This window comes from Physella acuta, unplaced genomic scaffold, assembly GCF_028476545.2.
Source record: "Physella acuta isolate Inbredline_101_S28 unplaced genomic scaffold, ASM2847654v3 ptg000254l, whole genome shotgun sequence".
Classification (NCBI taxonomy): Eukaryota; Metazoa; Mollusca; class Gastropoda; family Physidae; genus Physella; species Physella acuta.
In genome coordinates, this window is record NW_026731773.1 from 49,253 (window position 1) to 67,800 (window position 18,548).

At 43.5% G+C, this 18,548-nt stretch overlaps 2 protein-coding genes across 2 annotated transcripts in view; one reads left to right on the plus strand and one right to left on the minus strand.

Moving 5' to 3' along the window:
* Positions 1-1,138: 1,138 nt before the first annotated feature.
* Positions 1,139-2,356, plus strand: LOC131938627 (FMRFamide receptor-like). The gene has a single exon (XM_059296732.1). It carries the CDS (start codon positions 1,139-1,141, stop codon positions 2,354-2,356), a length of 1,218 nt encoding a protein of 405 aa, XP_059152715.1.
* Positions 2,357-8,035: 5,679 nt separating this feature from the next.
* LOC131938628 (uncharacterized) overlaps positions 8,036-18,548 on the minus strand; it is an 89,882-nt gene continuing 79,369 nt past the window's right edge. Inside the window, exons 8-15 of the mRNA XM_059296734.1 lie at positions 17,508-17,623; positions 15,050-15,122; positions 14,672-14,783; positions 14,235-14,372; positions 13,570-13,697; positions 13,269-13,474; positions 12,127-12,211; positions 8,036-8,325 (exon numbers count right to left, since the gene is read on the minus strand). Coding sequence (XP_059152717.1) covers positions 8,318-8,325; positions 12,127-12,211; positions 13,269-13,474; positions 13,570-13,697; positions 14,235-14,372; positions 14,672-14,783; positions 15,050-15,122; positions 17,508-17,623 — 866 coding nt within the window. The 3' untranslated portion in view covers positions 8,036-8,317. The remainder of the gene's footprint in view (positions 8,326-12,126; positions 12,212-13,268; positions 13,475-13,569; positions 13,698-14,234; positions 14,373-14,671; positions 14,784-15,049; positions 15,123-17,507; positions 17,624-18,548) is intronic.

The window sequence follows — 18,548 nt, forward strand, 5'->3', positions numbered from 1 at the left end:
ATGGCCCCTCCATGAAGATAATTATATAATTATAGAGATTATTCTCGAATTATATTATCTGTGAAGCTAAAATAGTTTAATAAAGCAACTCATTTACAAAGGTGAAGCGACCCTTCCCGGCGCCTCATTTTGGCTCTCCTCGTATATAGTTTAATATATATATATATATATATATATATATATATATATATATATATATATATATATATATATATATAGGCCTCCATTATTTCCTTCCATTTCATCCGATCTACGGCTATTGATTTTGCCGTCTCCCAAGACATCTTTGTTCACTTCAGTTCTTCGCGAAGACTCCGCCTCCAGGTCTGTCTTGGGCGCCCTCTCTTTCGCTTTCCCTGGGGGTTCCACTCAAGCGCTTGTCGTGTAACATTTGGGTGAGCCTTTCGTAGCGTGTGACCCACCCAGCGGCACTTCCTCCTTCCTTTTTACACACTTACAGGCTCCTTCCTAGTTTTCCTCCATAATTCTATGTTCGGCATTTTGACCTGCCATTCAATTTCAAAATCTGCCTAAGGCATCATGAAGGTTCATGAAGGTCTGTATCTTCGGTGTACTTGCTTTGGAAACTCTCCATGTCCCGTCTTCATATAACAAAACTGCCTTGATTATGGAATTATTTTTTCCCAACACCAAAACAAAGTAATATAAAGTAAATTATTTTCCACTAATGCAATGTTTTATAAAGGGAAGTAATTGTGTTTTTCCTAATTTATCAAAGGGAAGTAAGTGCTAAAGGACTAAATATAAATAATTTTCAGACATAATTAGAATTTTAGTAAAAGATAATATTTTTTTAAAAATTGTGTTTAATGAACATGCCGACAATTATTACTTTCAGTTTGAAAAATGAAAATTATTTCCCAACACTTTCAGTATTAATTTTTAACTCATAAATTTAGACCATGAGCACTATAATAATCTAACACTTAAATCCATTGAACTATCCACGATAAAAAATTTACAAACGTGCTACATGCAGAAAGGAACTTTATATATTAGATTTATAGCTAGTTTTAGAATACACTTCATACAATTAGTTATAGCTAGTTTTAGAATTTACTAGTGTTGGTATTTTCTCATTTGATTTGTATATTTAGAAATTTAGAAATTTTCGATCATGGACAACACAACAGCCAGCCTAACGCTGCTTGACTTCAGCTGCCAATTCGCCTGGAACCTCTCCCTACACGACGCCAACCCGACCCACGACCCGACGTCCGACGAGATTGTGGACGCCGCCACCCGCCGGCTGTGGATGAAGATCCTGATGTTCGCCGTCACCCCCGGGATCGGCGTGCTGGGTGTGGTCGGCAACATGCTGAGTATCCTGATCCTGCTGAGGCACGGGCTCAAGAAATGCTCCAACATCCTGCTGGTCAGTCTGGCCGTGGCGGACATCATCTTCCTCATCGCCTACAACAGCATCCCCAAGATCTTGTACGAGACCTCGGACATCCGGGGATTTGAAGGCTTCTCTGAACTAAGTTCTCAAATTCTGGTTGTGTTCTACGCCATCTTCATGTGTTTGGACTTCGCCGCTAGCCTGGTGTCTCTGACCATGCCCATGTTGATCACATTAGAGAGGCTTATCGTCATTTTCTTCCCACTGAGCGCCTACCGTATCGTCACGCCAAAGCGCACGTGGTGTGCAGTCATCATTGTCGTGCTCTACTCGCTGAGCTTGTTCGTCTACCCCAGCTTTTGGTTTGAGCTGAAATACGAATGGGACCCAACTCGGAATATTTCAGTCGGGTTTAGGGAGTTCTCTATCCTACACACAAAGGACTCTATCGCCGCACGTGTAATTGAAGACATGTGTATTTATTCTATCGTAGTTGTCCCCCCATTATTCACCGTCTTAGGATGCATCATCATCTCCATCAAAGTCAAGGTCGTCTCGATGAACCGGAAGAAGATGACGACCAAGCAAGTGTCGAGTAACCGCACGACCATCATGCTGCTGGCTGTGTGTGCCGTCTACACGTTGACGTGTGTCACCATGACCGTCCCCATCAACGTGCCCATCATCTCGTACGGTCCGTACTCCGAGACGCACCCCTCAAACCTTGCCGTGATCATGTACCAGGTCATGAACATCTTCATGTGCATCAACAGCTCCTGTAACTTCATCATCTACGTCGGCCTCAACAAGAACTTCAGGAAAACCTACCTCGAGCTGTGTTCCTCCAAACAACGCTTGAACTCCCTGAAGTCGGCCCGGTATGAGCAGAAGTCAGACAGCCAGGCCAGGTCACGCCAGACGCAGGTCAGTGTTGTATCGTCTGCACAAGATGGCGCTGTGTCGTCTGCACAACAAGATGACGATGACTTTTAGACAATAAAAGGTCAACACGGTGGCTAGAGTTGTGGCCCCTGCACAGGATATCAGATGTCTAGACGGTCTTCACAGACGCATGGATATGTCGTCTAGATCATTAGACTTGTTTAAATAATCAGAAACTATTAGCTTTGTCTAAATCACCAGAAACTATTAGCTTTGTCTAAATCACATAAAAACTATTAGACGTCTAAATCACCAGAAACATGTAGACTTGTCGAAATCACCAGAAAGCGGTAGGCCTACTTTATCAGCTAAACAAACCTGTGACCCATTCATCTTGTTTAACTGTGATCACTAAACTATTCGTAAAAAATACAACATCAAGTGTTAGCTACTTAGCCGAACAATAAACGCTAGCGTTCTGTCTGTCCACGTTTCTGAGAAATTTTCTCATTTATTCTTGGCCTATATTGACACTGTGATGTTGAAGATGATGTTCGTGATGATGTTCATGATGATGTTGATAGCGATGTTGATGACGGCGTAAAACTTTTGTAAAGCTTACTGTCATGCGTACTGTGGTTCTAATGAGATGGCGCGAGATGTGCGTAATGGTCACGTGATATAAGACGACCAATGGCTTTAGCTACTGAGTGACTTACTTGTGAGAGCCCCGTCTACCTTATAAACAACCACGACAACTTTTGGTTACCTTATAAATTTTTGGTTCTCTTTAGTCACTCCTAGGTTCCCAGGCAGATGCGCAACGGAAAACAGCGCAACGGAAATTTCTGTGTGCGTTTTTTTTTTCTGTGTGCGCTTTTTTCTGTTTGCGCTTTGTTACGTTTGCGTTTTTTATGTTTGCGCTTTTTTCTGTGTGCGCTTTTTTCTATTTGCGCTTTGTTCCGTTTGCGTTATTTATGTTTGCGCTTTTTCTGTGTGCGCTTTTTACGGTTTGCGCTTTTTTCCGTTGCGCTTTTTGTTTTGCGCTTTTTTCCGTTGCGCATCTTTCTGGTCACCCTTTACTTCGTTACGTGATTGGTCGTTTTTTATAATCACCATGACTATAAAGTGCCGGGGATCGAACACTGCATAGATCGCCAAACAAATCACTAGACAGGTAATGAAGTAGAAACATACATTATCTTGTTCATTAATTCAGCTAATTGATGTATCATTGTACATAGTGCCTCCCCCAATGGTTATTTAACAATCCTAATAATGTAGTCATTACATATGCACTTCACAACAGTCTATGACCATCTATACATACACCCCCCACACCAGTCTATGACCATCTATACATACACCCCCCACACCAGTCCATGACCATCTATACATACACCCCCCACGCCAGTCTATGACCATCTATACATACACCCCCCACGCCAGTCTATGACCATCTATACATACACCCCCCACACCAGTCTATGACCATGTATACATACACCCCCCCACACCAGTCTATGACCATCTATACATACACCCCCCCACGCCAGTCTATGACCATCTATACATACACCCCCCACACCAGTCTATGACCATGTATACATACACCCCCCCACACCAGTCTATGACCATCTATACATACACCACCCCCCCCCCACACCAGTCTATGACCATCTATACATACACCCCCACGCCAGTCTATGACCATCTATACATACACCCCCCACACCAGTCTATGACCATCTATACATACACCACCCCCCCACAACAGTCTATGCCCATCTATACATACACCCCCACACCAGTCTATGACCATCTATACATACACCCCCACACCAGTCTATGACCATCTATACATACACCCCCACGCCAGTCTATGACCATCTATACATACACCCCCACGCCAGTCTATGACCATCTATACATACACCCCCCACACCAGTCTATGACCATCTATACATACACCCCCCCCCCCACACACCAGTCTATGACCATCTATACATACACACCACGTACCTGTCAAATTGCAAAGTTACCATGGAACTCAGGTTGCGTGTAAATTATATCCCTTGGTGCATCTGGAATCTTAATTCTTACTTGACGCATTCATCCAGTGCTAATTTATGCCAACCATGTACAATAGTGTAATAATGACGCTCTCTTTGATTCTATATGGGAGGAACAGGTAAGTAACTGGAGGCCAACAGAGAAGGTTGATATTATATTTATTAGACGACTTACACAGTATGTGCTAAACAAGAGAGAGAAAATAACAAGAAAACTGTGTACAGAATAACTTTGTACATCTAATATTTGTGTACATCAGATCTACAGAAAAAACATTTTGTACAGCTTTAGTCATTTATAAAAAATAAACTCTATTCACCGTATAGATGCAACAACATAAAAAGAAACATAAATTCAAGAGAACACAACTGCTGACTCCTTCCTATGTTAAAAAAAAAACATGCGTTGTTTCCCCTCAACTCAAGGTGGACTTTGCTAACTAGCAATGTGATGAATATCTAGCAAACAGGGGGAGGGGGCTGAATGGGGTAATCTTGCATAGGGCCCATTGCTGACTTTTTTTCTTGCATGCGGCCCACATAGGGGTTAGTACTTGGGTGGGGTCCAATAATGTTCTTGCATGGGACCCCTAGGGGAGGTTAGTAACCCCTGGGGAGGTTAGTAACTTGTCGATCAGACTGAAAGTTTATCGGGAGAGTTGCATACAGATCTTTAACTGAGGAACAAAAGAAATTTTGGTGGCGTTTTTAAACTTGTATATATATAACATTCAATTGTACCAATGTATAAGGTACTCATATGTCACGATGACGTACGAGGATACTCATACATAAACTGTTTATGGTCGAGTTAATGAGTGCAGTTATTGCTGGTTGGCAAGTTTTTTTTTTAATTTCTGACCAGTGTTTCTTCCAGATTTTTTTCTCCCGGGGGGGAGGGGGGGGGGCATTTGATATTTTCGGGGGGGGGGGGGTGGGACAACATTTTCCGAGGGGGGGAGGGGCGGACACTGGTAAAATTATATGGTTTCTGTATACATTCCATTTCGTTCGGGGGGTGGGGTGGGAACTCTTTCTGACTTAGTAACTTAGTAATGGGTTAAAAATATTTTGATTAATATTTGTAAAGATAAGGCTAGCACCAATGAAATCTGTAAACATTTATGTACTAGATCTAGACTACCCAGCTGTAGCGAGACTAGCTACACGTAGATGAACCCAACACTGGTAAATAAACGTCTGACGGCTTGGTACCAATCACCCCTTTATCAATGCTGGCGTGGATGAATACAGCAAGGAACTACTTTTGGTACGTGACGTCATCGGAAACAAAATGGCAGCAGTCAATGCCGCACAAACGTGCGTGCAGTGTGCGTAAATTGGTAACGGATCTTTGGTTTCAATTCAGAGTTTCAAATTCTACGAAACTAAATTTTAGAAAGTACTTTAAGTATATCAAAATGACAAAAACCATTTCATTAGAGCCAGTGTTCCCATTGGACACGTTTTTGATATCATCTTGTAAAAAAAAATTTCCAAAAAAAAAACACCTCATTTTACATGAAAATCGACTCTAGCTATTTGATTATTTTACAATTATCAACAAATTCACCTAATATTTTAATTATAGTTATAGGCCTACACAAGAGAACAGTCCCCGCGTCATATTGCATAATACTGCAAGGGGAATAATGCATCGAATTATATTACATCACATAATAATACATCCAATTTTAGTAACACAACAAATTATAATACATGAAACTGTAATATTACATCAAATTATAATACAAATGAAAGATCATAAATGTAGTAGAGACATTAGCTATCTAGCGTGACAAAGTGGGTTGACATACATATGTCCAACATAAGTAGACATACATATGTCCAACATAAGTAGACATACATATGTCCAACATAAGTAGACATACATATGTTCAGTAGACATATATATGTCCAACATAAGTAGACATACATATGTCCAACATAAAATGACATACAAATGCTCACCATAGACAAACGTACACGAGAAGACAATGCTACAAGCAGTCGCCAGATAAATTTCTATAACTTGCTGAAGTGTGTTAACCAAACGGCTCTATCGTTCGGTCCAAGCGATGTACAGTAACTATCACTAAACTATCACGAACTATTTATCCCCATGTGTAGAAGTGAATAGTAACTGGTAACTATCCCTTTAACCCCATGCGTCTTGGGCACGAACGAAAAACAGATAAACCATCACTTGAAGCAATCTCCCTATCTGTGGCTAAACCCACGGAGACTACATTACAAATCTTCCAAAAACTGTTACTGATCAAGTAATCAATTATCTCGTTAAATTAGAAGAAAGTTTTAACCAACAACAAGTGTGTCAGACTATTTGAAATTTTAACGAAAGTTTCGCCATACAATAGTAAAACGTAAAAAAAAATTTCATTTACAAATTGCGATAATCAGACAAGTTAAAATTCTGCTATTTAAAGTGATGAGTCTGTACACAAGCAAGGGCCGACAACTATTGCTTACGACATTCGTTCTAGGATAGTTAACTCCCATACCCCATATACCATATCCCATCCAAGCAAGGAGAAGAAGGCCTATAGATTGTGGTCGTTGCATAGAGATGTGGAGAAAGTTGTATGAATAGCGACAACATTAGTCGTATGATTAGTTACAACAAGCGTAAGAATAGTAACATCATCATTTGTAAGAATAGTAATAACATCAGTTGTATGAATAGTAATAACATCAGTTGTATGAATAGTAATAATAATAAGTTGTTTGAATAGTTACAACATTAGTTGTATTTACAGTGTGTTAAATGCCTACATCATCAGTTTAGCATTTACTAACAGCGGCACTCAGTTTAAAACCTACCTCTGTCACGACCCGTCCCTGTCTCGACCCACCCCTCAGACCTACACTCGCTTAGACTTACCCCCTAGACCTACCCATGTCTAGACCTACCCTTAGACCTACCCATGTCTAGACCTACCCTTAGACCTACCCATGTCTAGACCTACCCTTAGACCTACCCATGTCTAGACCTACCCTTAGACCTACTCATGTCTAGACCTACCCTTACACCTACCCCTTAGACCTACCCATGTCTAGACCTACCCCTTAGACTTACCCCTTAGACCTACCCATGTCTAGACCTACCCTTAGACCTACCCATGTCTAGACCTACCCTTAGACCTACCCATGTCTAGACCTACCCTTAGACCTACCCATGTCTAGACCTACCCCTTAGACCTACCCCTGTCTAGACCTACCCTTAGACCTACCCATGTCTAGACCTACCCTTAGACCTACCCATGTCTAGACCTACCCTTAGACCTACCCCTTAGACTTACCCCTTAGACCTACCCATGTCTAGACCTACCCTTAGACCTACCCCTTAGACTTACCCCTTACACCTACCCATGTCTAGACCTACCCTTAGACCTACCCCTTAGACTTACCCCTTAGACCTACCCCTGTCTAGACCTACCCTTAGACCTACCCATGTCTAGACCTACCCTTAGACCTACCCATGTCTAGACCTACCCTTAGACCTACCCTTAGACTTACCCCTTAGACCTACCCTTAGACCTAACCATGTCTAGACCTACACAAAACAAGCAAGTATGTGAGAACAAGCTCACTGTGGCGTTTTTGTACAAATGTGGTTGTCTTGTTTGGGTTATTTAGATAAGTGATATCGTTAGGATTTTGTCATGGGTGGTGTGTGTGTGTGTGTGTGTGTGGAGGGGGGTGCTTTAACCCCTAACACCCTCCTGCCAACGCCACTTATCTAGATATATCCCTATAAGATGCCTAGTTCCATCTAAGGCCTAAATACCCAGACAGTAGCTAAAACTATTGGGCCACAAGGTCTAATTTATGGGTAGGACCAACACATATGTAAACAAAATCAAATGCTTCTGGTTGGTTGGTCCGCTGGTTCTCGGCTGTTCTGTTGTTCTGATTGGTCAGTTGGTAGTGTGACGCATGCGCCTTGTGACGTCACAGATACGTCACTTGTGTTGTGACCTCAAACGTCTGGTAGAAAAAAAAATGGAAGCATTTGTGTGAGTATTCGCAGGTCAAGGTGACACAGCCTAGGATTAGGTTAGAGTTAGGTGTTGTTGGATCAAAGGTCAAGGTGACACAGCCTTAGGATTAGGTTAGAGTTAGGTGTTGTTGGATATAGGGTATCAAAGGTGAAGGTTAATGTTTAAGTTCAGATGTCGATTAACTTTAAAGCTTTTGTTTTCCAATAGCAATAAATCTAATATTGAAATATTCAGGAATAATAGGATTAACTTAATTTTTTTTGTATCTGTTGTAATTTTCGTAAACGACATTATGATTAATTGGGGTTTTCCGCTAATTGAAATAGCAATTAAAATAAAATATATAACGTATAATATGTTGACATAAACAAAGTGTGGGGACATCAAAGTGTGTGGACATCAAAGTGTGGGGGACATCATTGTGTGGGGACAACAAAGTGTGGGGGACATCAAAGTGTGGGGGACATCAAAGTGTGGGGGACATCAAAGTGTGGGGGACATCAAAGTGTGGGGACATCAAAGTGTGGGGGACATCAAAGTGTGGGGGACATCAAAGTGTGGGGGACATCAAAGTGTGGAGGATATCAAAGTGTGGGGACATCAAAGTGTGAGGACATCAAAGTGTGGGGGACATCAAAGTGTGGGGGACATCAAAGTGTGGGGACATCAAAGTGTGGGGGACATCAAAGTGTGGGGGACATCAAAGTGTGGGGGACATCATTGTGTAGGGACAACAATGTGTGGGGGACATCAAAGTGTGGGGGACATCATTGTGTAGGGACAACAATGTGTGGGGGACATCAAAGTGTGGGGGACATCAAAGTGTGGGAAAATCAAAGTGTGGGGACATCAATGTGCGGGGGACATGAAAGTGTGGGGACATCAATGTGTGGGGGACATCAAAGTGTGGGGACATCATTGTGTAGGGACAACAATGTGTGGGGGACATCATTGTGTAGGGACAACAATGTGTGGGGGACATCAAAGTGTGGGAAAATCAAAGTGTGGGGACATCAAAGTGTGGGGGACATCAAAGTGTGGGGGACATCAAAGTTTGGGGGACATCATTGTGTAGGGACAACAATGTGTGGGGGACATCAAAGTGTGGGGGACATCAAAGTGTGGGGACATTAAAGTGTGGGGACATCAAAGTGTGGGGGACATCAAAGTGTGGGGGACATCAATGTGTGAGGGACATCAAAGTGTGGGGACATCAAAGTGTGGGGACATCAAAGTGTGGGGGACATCAAAGTGTGGGGGACATCAATGTGTGAGGGACATCAAAGTGTGGGGACATCAAAGTGTGGGGGATATCAAAGTGTGGGGACATCAAAGTGTGAGGACATCAAAGTGTGGGGGACATCAAAGTGTGAGGACATCAAAGTGTGGGGGACATAAAAGTGTGGGGACATCAAAGTGTGGGGGACATCATTGTGTAGGGACAACAATGTGTGGGGGACATCAAAGTGTGGGGACATCAATGTGTGAGGGACATCAAAGTGTGGGGACATCAAACTGTGGGGGACATCAAAGTGTGGGGACATCAAAGTGTGGGGGACATGAAAGTGTGGGGGACATCATTGTGTAGGGACAACAATGTGTGGGGGACATCAAAGTGTGGGGGACATCAAAGTGTGGGGGACATCAAAGTGTGGGGGACATGAAAGTGTGGGGGACATCATTGTGTAGGGACAACAATGTGTGGGGGACATCAAAGTGTGGGGGACATCAAAGTGTGGGGGACATCATTGTGTAGGGACAACAATGTGTGGGTGACATCAAAGTGTGGGGGACATCAAAGTGTGGGGGACATCAAAGTGTGGGGGACATCAAAGTGTGGGGGACATCATTGTGTGGGGGACATCAAAGTGTGGGGGACATCAATGTGTGGGGACATCAAAGTGTGGGGACATCAAAGTGTGGGGACATCAAAGTGTGGGGACATCATTGTGTGGGGGACATCAAAGTGTGGGGGACATCAATGTGTGGGGACATCAAAGTGTGAGGATATTAAAGTGTGGGGGACATCAATGTGTGGGGACATCAATGTGTGGGGACATCAAAGTGTGGGGGACATCAATGTGTGGGGGACATCAATGTGTGGGGACATCAATGTGTGGGGACATCAAAGTGTGGGGGACATCAATGTGTGGGGGACATCAAAATGTGGGGGACATCAAAGTGTGGGGGACATCAAAGTGTGGGGGACATCAAAGTGTGGGGGACATCATTGTGTAGGGACATCAAAGTGTGGGAAAATCAAAGTGTGGGGACATCAAAGTGTGGGAAAATCAAAGTGTGGGGACATCAAAGTGTGGGGGACATCATTGTGTGGGGACATCAAAGTGTGGGAAAATCAAAGTGTGGGGGACATCAAAGTGTGGGGGACATCAATGTGTGAGGGACATCAAAGTGTGGGAAAATCAAAGTGTGGGGGACATCAAAGTGTGGGAAAATCAAAGTGTGGGGACATCAAAGTGTGGGAAAATCAAAGTGTGGGGACATCAAAGTGTGGGAAAATCAAAGTGTGGGGACATCAAAGTGTGGGAAAATCAAAGTGTGGGGGACATCAAAGTGTGGGGGACATCAAAGTGTGAGGGACATCAAAGTGTGGGGGACATCATTGTGTAGGGACATCAAAGTGTGGGAAAATCAAAGTGTGGGGGACATCAAAGTGTGGGGGACATCAAAGTGTGGGGGACATCAAAGTGTGGGGGACATCAAAGTGTGGGGGACATCATTGTGTAGGGACAACAATGTGTGGGGGACATCAAAGTGTTGGGGACATCATTGTGTAGGGACAAAAATGTGTGGGGGACATCAAAGTGTAGGGGACATCATTGTGTAGGGACATCAAAGTGTGGGGGACATCAAAGTGTGGGGGACATTAAAGTGTGGGGACATCAAAGTGTGGGGGACATCAAAGTGTTGGGGACATCAAAGTGTGGGGGACATCAAAGTGTGGGGGACATCAAAGTGTGGGGGACATCAAAGTGTGGGGGACATCAAAGTGTGGGGACATCAACGTGTGGAGACATATAAGTGTTGGGACAACAATGTGAGGGAACTATAAAGTGTGTGGGAACATCAATGTGAGGGGACATCAGTGAATAACATCAACAGATATAACGTCAGGACACTGACTAAGCTTCGTGTCACATACAAGTTAGTCTTTAATGTTTTAAATCAACTTGTGTAGCCCTACACCTGGATTAGGGAACAGCCAAGGGAGACAATAAAACATTTTAGTAGCTGGCACAGTGAGATTTGTCTACCTTAACGTGGATCAGGGGAGGTAAACTACGAATACAATCAGATGATAAATTTAATTATCTCAACCATATAAGTGAATGTGGCAAAACATGCTACACATCGTGCAATAAATCAGTAATTTACATGCAAATTATCCAGTAGGTAATTCATGCATAAAAAACGACATGGAAAATGTGCAAATCACATACAATATAGACGGGTTGGAGAAATGTAAAATTATATGCAACTACAAATAAGTCAAGCGTGAAAAATGCGTGCAATAAAAGATTGACCAGTGGCAAGTGCATACAAAAGAGCCATACTGATTAATAATAATGCAGGCAAGGTGTATGTAGGGTATAGGTAAGGTGTATGGAGGGTATAGGTAAGGTGTATAAAGGGTATAGGTAAGGTGTATGGAGGGTATAGGTAAGGTGTATAAAGGGTATAGGTAAGGTGTATGGAGGGTACAGGTAAGGTGTAAAGAGGGTATAGGTAAGGTGCAACCGTTAAACCATGATTGTGTTTGTCTTACTCGAGTCAAAGTGCACGGAACTCTTCCGTTTCTTTTGGTTTTTGATTGGGATCTCTATTGGCTCATCGAACTCGGGCATGTAGATCTGTAGATGGACACACTTCTATTAGACCACTGTGTCACCACTAGACTGGGCAGTATCACCACTAGACCACCGTGTCACCACTAGACTGGGCAGTATCACCACTAGGCTGTACCGTATCACCATTAGACTGTACCGTGTCACCACTAGACTGTACCGTGTCACCACTAGACTGGGCAGTATCACCACTAGACTGTACAGTATCACCACTAGACTGTACCGTGTCGCCACTAGACTGTACCGTGTCACCACTAGACTGGGCAGTATCACCACTAGACTGTACAGTATCACCACTAGACTGTACCGTATCACCACTAGACTGCACACTATCACTACTAGACTGCACACTATCATCACTAGACTGCACACTATCACCACTAGACTGCACACTATCACCACTAGACTGCACACTATCACCACTAGACTGCACACTATCACCACTAGACTGCACACTATCACCACTAGACTGCACACTATCACCACTAGACTGTACCGTATCACCACTAGACTGTACCGTATCGCCACTAGACTGTATCGTATCACCACTAGACTGTACCGTATCACCACTAGACTGTACCGTATCACCACTAGACTGTACCGTATCACCACTAGACTGCATAGTATCACCACTAGACTGTACCGTATCACCACTAGACTGCATAGTATCACCACTAGACTGTGTCACCTCTCAGCTCCAAATAAATGGGGAGAGGGCACCAGAAAACTGGGGGCGCCAGACAACTTTTCTAACACTACAACTTCCGGTCATTTCAAACATTTGAAACCAGTCCCCTCCCTCCATTTTTCCTCCCACCATCCCCCTCTCTTCCCCTTCCTCTCTATGTACATCATCTAACTAGTGGCGTTCACACACAAAGCAAAGGAAAATATTTGAAAGTCAAAGCTACAGCTTAAAGAAATCTAAATGCCGAGAAATAAAAACAAAGCTATTTAAAGGCTTACAAAAAGTAGACCACCAAACTTAAGGAGGAGAGTTCTATTTATAGCTAATTTTTTTTTCTATAAGAAAAGAGTAAAGGGAAAGAACTCAAAAACCTACCACCATACTGTTGGAGCGACTTCCCTTCCTTAACGGCAGGCTCCGTAACGAGGCGGTGCTCTGATATTTCTGTCGCCTAGGCAACGCTGACGCGCCGCCGTGGTTCGGGTGGTGCTGCTCGTCTTCCTCGGCCACAGTACTGCAGCCGGCAAGTGCCCCAGCGAGGGTAGAAAACTCGGTGCCGTTTCTAGGGGAGGTAGCTTGTGCTGGAATAAAACAAAAATACAATTTCATGAGTTGTTTACCTTTGACCATAAAATATAAAACACCGTGAAAGAAAACGGGTTGGCTACCCGCCTACCTGTTAAAAACCCGTCATTAATGTAATAAATGTTGCTGTTGTTTTCGTTAATATCAGGCTCGGGTATCTCCACGCTGGCCGTTCGCCTCGGGACGGTGTAGCTTCGCTTGACTCGAGTTTTCTTGCTCCTGGATAAGGTGAAACAACGGCTAGTTAGAGCTTTAGGCAACAAGTGAACTAACCAAAACAAAGATATATAGGCTGATAAAATTGTAGGGATGTTAAACGGGGGTAGAAGAGGGTTAGAAAGTGTAACTTTAGTGTAAACATAACCCTAATACAGAAAACTGACATGTTGCACGTGCCGACAGTGGTGTGGCCAGCTATGACGTGACCTACTGTGGTGTGACTTATTGGTGTGGACTAGTGGTGTGACTTTCTGTGGTGTGACCCGTTTTTGTGTGACCTACTTTGACCTACTGTTGTGTGACCTACTGTTGTGTGACCTATTGTGCCGTGACCTACTGTGACGTGACCTAACGTGGTGTGACCTATTGCTATGACCTAGTTATGTGACCTAGTTGTATGACCTAGTTGTGTGAACCGTTTTGTGTGACCTGCTTTGACCTTCTGTCGTTTGACCTGTTTTTATGTGACCTACTTTGACCTACTGTGGTGTTACATAGTGGTGTGACCTCGTTTTTTGACCTAGTTATTTGACCTACTTGTATTTCTTGGACTTCCGCCTGGCCTCGATCTGCTCATCGAGCTCTATGGCGGCATCAATGGCGGCCTCCTCTGCCTGCTGGATCTCTGAGTTGAGCTCAGTGCTGTCCCCTTCGTTCAAGGCTTCTTTAAACACCCTGTGGGAGGGACGGGAAGGTGGTGAATAGGGGAGGTAGGGGTATGGGGAATAGGGGAGGTAGAAAGATGGGGAAAGATGGCGAATCAGATGGAAAAAGTAGAAGAAGAAAGTAAATAAGAGAGGTTGAGAAAGATAAATTCAAGGGCTAAATAAACTATGTTCGAGAAAACTGAGAACGTCCTTGTCAATGTTTAGTGCTAGTTTTGTCGAAGTCAGTATTTGAGATGTTCAATACTGTCGCTGGTTCAAACACTACGTCACCAGTCTCTGCAACACAAAGGTCAAAGGTTGACCTACTTCCCGTAGATGTCGTCCTCCTGGATGGCGTCCTTGCCCAGGGTGGAGATGAGCATGAGGGACGTGCAGGTGGACATGGCACTCAGCGTCACGCTCCGTCGCCCCTTGCCGTCTGGGGAGAGAGGGTTCACGTGGGGGTAGAGAGGGTTCACGTGGGGAGAGAGGGTTCACGTGGGGTAGATTACTACCTAGATCATCACCACCATAATGGCTACCCGCTACCTGCACTTTTAACCTAAACACCTCAATGACTACTGGCCGCCTGTTACGTAAAAATTATAATGACTACTGCCTACATTTGAACTACACACTACAATGGCTACCCGCTACCCATGACCTCACCACTACAATGGCTACATGCACTCTGAGGCTACTCACACAAGCACGCTGTGATATCCTTCTCCTCCACGTCATGTGACCTGCACAAAGCAACCAATAGCTGGACATCTTTCTGTAACAACAAACACAGACTGACAACTTTGTTAAACTGAACATCATTGGCTACATTCGTAGTACAACATTTTGAATGATGTACTATAACTGTAAAGATAAAGAAAATTAAATTGTCCCTAACGACGGGGCCTTATAACTTGAATGTCTGTGATCATTCATTTCTAGCACAATATGTGACAGTAAACTGCAGGTGTGACAATTTACATGTGGCGCGGGTTTTTTTTATTACTCAAGACTTTTTGGACACATTAAAGTATTAAAGCTAAGCTAATCTAGTAAAGCTGTGTCAGACACCAAATGACCACAAAACTTGACCCAGACACCAAATGACCACAAAACAACTTGACACCTAATGACCACAAAACTTGACCCAGACACCAAATGACCACAAAACTTGACCCAGACACCAAATGACCACAAAACTTGACACCAAATGACCACAAAACGTGACACCAAATGACCACAAAACTTGACACCAAATGACCACAAAACTTGACCCAGACACCAAATGACCACAAAACTTGACACCAAATGACCACAAAACTTGACCCAGACACCAAATGACCACAAAACTTGACACCAAATGACCACAAAACTTGACCCAGACACCAAATGACCACAAAACAACTTGACACCTAATGACCACAAAACTTGACCCAGACACCAAATGACCACAAAACTTGACCCAGACACCAAATGACCACAAAACTTGACACCAAATGACCACAAAACGTGACACCAAATGACCACAAAACTTGACACCAAATGACCACAAAATTTGACCCAGACACCAAATGACCACAAAACAACTTGACACCAAACGACCACAAAACTTGACCCCGACACCAAACGACCACAAAACTTAATACCAAATGACCACAAAACTTGACACCAAATGACCACAAAACAACTTGACACCAAATGACCACAAAACTTGATCCAGACACCAAATGACCACAAAACTTGACCCAGACACCAAATGACCACAAAACTTGACCCAGATATTAAATAACGACAAAACTTGACACCAAATGACCACAAAACTTGACCCAGACACCAAATGACCACAAAACAACTTGACACCTAATGACCACAAAACTTGACACCAAATGAGCACAAAATTTGACCCAGACACCAAATGACCACAAAACAACTTGACACAAAATGACCACAAAACTTGACCCAGACACCAAATGACCACAAAACTTGACACCAAATGACCGCAAAATTTGACCCAGACACCAAATGACCACAAAACAACTTGACACCAAATGACCACAAAACAACTTGACACAAAATGACCACAAAACTTGACCCAGACACCAAATGACCACAAAACTTGACACCAAATGACCGCAAAATTTGACCCAGACACCAAATGACCACAAAACAACTTGACACCAAATGACCACAAAACTTGATCCAGACACCAAATGACCACAAAACTTGACCCAGACACCAAATGACCACAAAACTTGACCCAGATATTAAATAACGACAAAACTTGACATCAAATGACCACAAAACTTGACCCAGACACCAAATGACCACAAAACGTGACACCAAATGACCACAAAACTTGACACCAAATGACCACAAAACTTGACCCAGACACCAAATGACCACAAAACTTGACACCAAATGACCGCAAAATTTGACCCAGACACCAAATGACCACAAAACAACTTGACACCAAATGACCACAAAACTTGATCCAGACACCAAATGACCACAAAACTTGACCCAGACACCAAATGACCACAAAACTTGACCCAGATATTAAATAACGACAAAACTTGACACCAAATGACCACAAAACTTGACCCAGACACCAAATGACCACAAAACGTGACACCAAATGACCACAAAACTTGACACCAAATGACCACAAAACTTGACCCAGACACCAAATGACCACAAAACATGACACCAAATGACCACAAAACTTGACACCAAATGACCACAAAACTTGATCCAGACAACAAATGACCACAAAACTTGACACCAAATGACCACAAAACTTGACACCAAATGACCACAAAACTTGACACCAAATGACCACAAAACTTGACACCAAATGACCACAAAACTTGACCCAGACACCAAATGACCACAAAACTTGACCCAGACACCAAATGACCACAAAACTTGACACCAAATGACAACAAAACTTGACACCAAATGACCACAAAACTTGACCCAGACACCAAATGACCACAAAACTTGACACCAAATGACCACAAAACTTGACCCAGACACCAAATGACCACAAAACTTGACACCAAATGACCACAAAACTTGACCCAGACACCAAATGACCACAAAACTTGACACCAAATGACCACAAAACTTGACACCAAATGACCTGTCACGCCCGACTGACCCTGATCTCAGACAACAACGTCTGCAGCTTGGCTGCCTTAAGCTCCGCCTTCTTCCTGGCTCTCTTCATGTTCATCATCTGGATGTGGTGCTTGTGCTTCATCGTCATCAGGAAACCTGGGCACATGGGAGGTAAGTCTTAGATACAGGGGAGGTAAGTCTCAGACACAGGGGAGGTAAGTCTCAGACACAGGGGAGGTAAGTCTCAGACACAGGGGAGGTAAGTCTTACACAGGGGAGGTAAGTCTCAGACACAGGGGAGGTAAGTCTCAGACACAGGGGAGGTAAGTCTTATACACAGGGGAGGTAAGTCTCAGACACAGGGGAGGTAAGTCTCAGACACAGGGGAGGTAAGTCTCAGACACAGGGGAGGTAAGTCTTATACACAGGGGAGGTAAGTCTTATACACAGGGGATGTAAGTCTCAGACACAGGGGAGGTAAGTCTGAGACACAGGGGAGGTAAGTCTCAGACACAGGGGAGGTAAGTCTTATACACAGGGGAGGTAAGTCTCAGACACATGGGAGATAAGTCTTATACACAGGGGAGGTAAGTCTTATACACAGGGGAGGTAAGTCTCAGACACAGGGGAGGTAAGTCTTAGACACAGGGGCGGTAAGTCTCAGACACAGGGGAGATAAGTCTTATACACAGGGGAGGTAAGTCTCAGACACAGGGGAGGTAAGTCTCAGACACAGGGGAGATAAGTCTTAGACACAGGGGAGATAAGTCTTAGACACAGGGGAGATAAGTCTTAGACACAGGGGAGGTAAGTCTTAGATACAGGGGAGGTAAGTCTTAGACACAGGGGAGATAAGTCTTATACACAGGAGAGGTAAAAATACAGTCTAAAATACAGAGTAGACAAGTCTTAAATACAGGGGAGACAAATCTTAAACACAGAGGAGATAAGTCTTATACACGGAGGAGATACATAGGGGAGACAAGTCTAAATAAAACGAAGACACGTTTTATATTGTTTACGCACAAGTGAGACAAATTTTTACAAGCCTGGAAAATGGGCGAGAGAATCGATAACAAGG